Source organism: Bombus pascuorum, chromosome 1, assembly GCF_905332965.1.
Source record: "Bombus pascuorum chromosome 1, iyBomPasc1.1, whole genome shotgun sequence".
Lineage (NCBI taxonomy): Eukaryota > Metazoa > Arthropoda > Insecta > Hymenoptera > Apidae > Bombus > Bombus pascuorum.
Genome location: NC_083488.1, coordinates 14,194,964 through 14,199,061, shown reverse-complemented (window position 1 = coordinate 14,199,061; position 4,098 = coordinate 14,194,964). Strand labels below are relative to the sequence as shown.

The following is a 4,098-nucleotide window of genomic DNA, read 5'->3' as shown; positions in this document are numbered from 1 at the left end:
TTTACAAGGTTTGAAAACTCTTACCTGTTTAAGAAACACAATAAAAAAACATAACTCTAGAACCTTCTGTATGTATGCATACATATGAAATGGAAATATGTAAAAATGTTCTGAAATTCTACCAAGTAATTAATGTATAAACTTTAAAGGGATGTAGAGAAATATGCCACTTCGGTAATAACTTATTTATATACAAAATTAAAATACTAATATTCTCTGTCCAACTTAATGACAAATATTAAGGAAGTATTCTTTTATGAATAAAAAAAACATATCTGACATATCTTACATATAACAATACAAATAATTGTGGCATATTAGTAATAATAATAGCAACAATAATAAGAATATTTACATTTTTGTTCATCAATTTATACCTTAAATTCTTTATTACAGTCACTCTTCTATAAGCAAATTTCATGTATATATCATCTATATTCACATATGTATAATCTAAATATAAACAATGTTCAGTGAATGTGGAATTTAAGCTGTTACTGCTTCCATAGTCCTTTGCTGTTTCCTGCGTTCTCTGATCAGAAGTCTACGTTCTCTTTCGTATTCTTTGGCCCTTAAAACATCGCTGTAATATACACAAATTATAATTAGGAAGTGCACATTAGGTAATAATAACTTATTTATATTTTCCAATGAAAACTCACTCTTCATGTTGACATTCCTTATAGTTCTGAATTTCCTCAGCACAAAGTATTATAAAAGGAAACTTTTTTATAAAGCAACGTTTATATTCCAAATATAAATGAGCACAATAATCTCTACAATCTAGAGGAATCTTGGCAGCTATCATATCTTCTTCTGATAGAGGCATAACTGTAAAATAACATTTATAATATGGTACAATACATGTCAAACAGTTAATAAATTGTTTCAATTAATACTGTAGCTCCTTTACACTCAAGTAAAGAGATCATATGAAGACAAAAATATTTTATAGATATTTAAGATTTTTCTAATTCATTATAATCTACACTGGATAATTCTACCCAAATTCAATAAATGCAAAAAAGAAAGACATTGACAAAATATTTCACCGAAATCGACAGCCAAAAGTTTTATTCAAACTGTTATGTCATTGATAAATTATTTATAAAGACAAATATAACAGAAAAGTTAGGAATAAAGTAATAACAAAAAATTAATAACTGTGTTGTAGCTCGTTTCAATTAAATTCGTCGTTTATACAATCGTAAAAAAGTATTTTAATAAATATACAAAATGTCACGAGCCAAAATGCACCTATTAAAGGTTAGAATTGAATAAGATACTTGCCCCTTTGTTTGCGCTCCTTAGGAAATCCGTACATCGGATCAAATGTCGGCTCCGAATCTGTTGGTGGAAATGGATCGCTACTAACCATTTTTTGAAATGTATTGCCCATTTTAGTAGTATATTATAAAACTACAGCAAAAAGAGTAATATAAATCGAAAATGGAAAATTGCTACAACATACAATACTGACATCTAGTGATCCCATCTTATATAATTTACGTAGTTCAATGGACAGGTATGTAAATACACTAATTAAGATATATAAATATTTTATGTAATATAATATGATATATAACTAAGTATTTATTTATTAAAAATAATATTATTTTATATAAGGAACAAATTTATACAAAAAAGTATCTTTCTAGACAACTTGTTTATTGAAAGGTCACTGAAATAAATACATATATGGACATTACGAATAGTTTAAAAAATGTTTAGTATTATAAGATATACGTTTATAAAGTCGCTTCAGGCCAATTAAGGTATACATAATTTTATTTGTACATCTTTAAATGATAATGCGTTTGTGTGTAGCACATACATTCTTATTAGCTTAACAAACTGTTTCCAATTTCATGTATGGTATAATCATGTACTTACTGTAATAAAAAAAGCTTTTCTTGTTTGATTTAGATCTGAAAATAATGTATAATATAACTTAATCATCTTCTTCTTCCATTGCTTCAGGTATTGTATTCCCTAGAACAATGAATGCAGAGTATTTTTCCATAATCAGAAATGTAAAAGGAATAGTGCACATTCTTTCAATTACATACCAGTTTGTAATCTTTCTTCACTAGGCACATGTCCAGCTTGAAGCAATTTGCTAAGGCGCTGGACTTCTTCAAGGGAAGAAGTATTTGTAATAGCTTCCCTAATTTTGTTACGTTCTTCTGGAGTTGTGAGTGGCTTGTCCGTAGCTATGCCAGATGTTTGTGTTTTTACTTTCTTTGCTATTTCACGAACCATTTCTTTTCCTCTTTTACTCCTAAAGTATATAACTGCAGCTTCACGCTCTTTCATCTTAATTTTCCTGAAGTCCAAAAGTCTCAACTGTGGGAATCTATATACAACGTATTGTCTATATTGAGGCTTCGCAGACACTGGATTTTGAAGTAAACAGAGGTTTGTTAAATTTTTTAACTGTGTTAGTGGTTCCAAATCACCAAGTTCTTGTATCATATTTCCAGTTAACATAAGAGTTTCTAAATTTGGAATACAATGTTCCAATCCTTCTCCTATTCTGACAATACGATTATTATTGAAAAATAGAGTTTTTATTCTTTTTAACAGAGGAAATCCATCTAATTTCCTTATATCATTATCAGAAAAGTCAATAGTATCAAACTGATCCTATAAAAATATTATTATATTTTAAACTTATGTAATTCTATTAATATTTTAATGAATTTATTTTAATAGATATTAATTCTATTAAAATATTAATAGAATTAATATTTTTTAATATTATAGAAATTGTCAATATTTCAAAAATTTGTTCTTAAATGCAGATTTTAAATCGAAGTCAGTATAAATACAAATTGAGACGAATAAAAATATACACGAAAATACATTGTAGATGTACCAAAAAATAAGAATCACTATTGACTAAAACACTAACCAGAGTTGCGCCCAAGTTTTCGATTGTAGGTATTTTATATCCTGCAATAACAGAGATTTAAACAACTAAGAATTACAGAGTTAACGAAAATTTTTAGGTTATATTTTACCAATATAATTTATTTACTAGCCTCTGAGATCTAATTCTCGATCCTTCACAGGATTAATATATTGCATGGATTGTTGAATTAAATCTGGTGTTAACTTAACCATTATTTAATGATACTACCACATAAAACTGATACAAAACTTAACCTGACAACGATCACAATACAGCTTCCATAAGGTTCTCTCTAAAGCTATATTTTCATGATTGGTAAGCTTCATTCTCAAAAAACGTGCAGTTCATGGTAACCGACAGAAACAAAAGCTTTCAAACGCATAGAGTATATCCCATTTTAACCTTTTCATGCAATTGTCTCTCCAAGTATTCGTTATTATAAAAGATGTTTCAAATAAAACTTGTTCTGTTTCAAATGGAACGTCTTATGATGACAACCAAATTTGTCTAGGTGGTGGTGTTTTCGAAATCTCAATGTGATCTTCGTTTTTCTAAATCAAACAATACATTTTTTTTACATACCATTCGATGTAGTTTTTAATTCTCTACAAAAAAGTACTAAGATACTTGCACTTGAAAATGCTTTAAGGAAAAATGGTTTAAAAGATGTTTCAATATTAATTTCATTAAATTGAATGTATAAAAGAAAAGACTTGATTTTTAGTTGTTTTTCCTTGTCTTTCATATAATAAGTTCTATATTAAAGTTAAAATATCTTATAAACTAGTAATTTTGGACTGAAGTAACTTAAACCATTTTGTAGAGAATTAAATAAAGCATTAAATGTTGTACGAAAAATGTTAATTCCGCTTTAAAAAGCATAGCTCATCTTTGAAATCTCGAAAATACATCTACCTAGACAAGATTTGTGAATGCCTCTTAAAACACAATAAATTTTACTTCAAACATTTTTTACGATTAAACGAATACTTTGGGAGATGATTGCATAGAAAGATTAAAATAGAACACCCTGAACACATAAGTACATAAGTACAATTTGATAAACACATAAATAATAATAGAGCTGCCATTTTTTAACTTATGTACGTACATCTACATTACAACACACGAAAGAGAAAAAAATGAATAGGAAGAATAACGATGAAGTAACAACTACGCGAAGA

General features: G+C 27.6%; 2 protein-coding genes across 2 annotated transcripts; both read right to left on the bottom strand.

The window, feature by feature from the left end:
* Positions 1-350: 350 nt before the first annotated feature.
* Positions 351-1,495, bottom strand: LOC132905766 (NADH dehydrogenase [ubiquinone] 1 beta subcomplex subunit 7). The gene is made up of 3 exons (XM_060957355.1): positions 1,291-1,495; positions 663-831; positions 351-583 (listed from the first exon to the last, which is right to left on the bottom strand). The coding sequence occupies exons 1-3, from the start codon at positions 1,397-1,399 to the stop codon at positions 487-489; spliced, it is 375 nt and encodes a 124-aa protein (XP_060813338.1). The 5' UTR covers positions 1,400-1,495; the 3' UTR covers positions 351-486.
* A 152-nt stretch (positions 1,496-1,647) lies between these two features.
* LOC132905730 (probable U2 small nuclear ribonucleoprotein A') lies at positions 1,648-3,410 on the bottom strand. Its single transcript, XM_060957332.1, has 4 exons — positions 3,045-3,410; positions 2,915-2,955; positions 2,070-2,646; positions 1,648-1,992 (listed from the first exon to the last, which is right to left on the bottom strand). Exons 1-4 carry the CDS (start codon positions 3,124-3,126, stop codon positions 1,952-1,954), a joined length of 741 nt encoding a protein of 246 aa, XP_060813315.1. The 5' UTR covers positions 3,127-3,410; the 3' UTR covers positions 1,648-1,951.
* Between the last annotated feature and the right edge of the window lie 688 nt (positions 3,411-4,098).

What these genes read in the sequence shown, in the direction of transcription:
- LOC132905766 (XM_060957355.1), bottom strand. Translation starts at nt 1,399, where the DNA reads ATGGGCAATACATTTCAAAAAATGGTTAGTAGCGATCCATTTCCACCA. An exon ending in TAAGGAGCGCAAACAAAGGG is followed by an intron (nt 832 to 1,290) that starts GCAAGTATCTTA and finishes GTTATTTTACAG; the next exon opens with TTATGCCTCTATCAGAAGAA. An exon ending in AAGGAATGTCAACATGAAGA is followed by an intron (nt 584 to 662) that starts GTGAGTTTTCAT and finishes TGTATATTACAG; the next exon opens with CGATGTTTTAAGGGCCAAAG.
- LOC132905730 (XM_060957332.1), bottom strand. Translation starts at nt 3,126, where the DNA reads ATGGTTAAGTTAACACCAGATTTAATTCAACAATCCATGCAATATATT. An exon ending in TCGAGAATTAGATCTCAGAG is followed by an intron (nt 2,956 to 3,044) that starts GCTAGTAAATAA and finishes CTGTTATTGCAG; the next exon opens with GATATAAAATACCTACAATC. An exon ending in AAAACTTGGGCGCAACTCTG is followed by an intron (nt 2,647 to 2,914) that starts GTTAGTGTTTTA and finishes ATATTTTTATAG; the next exon opens with GATCAGTTTGATACTATTGA.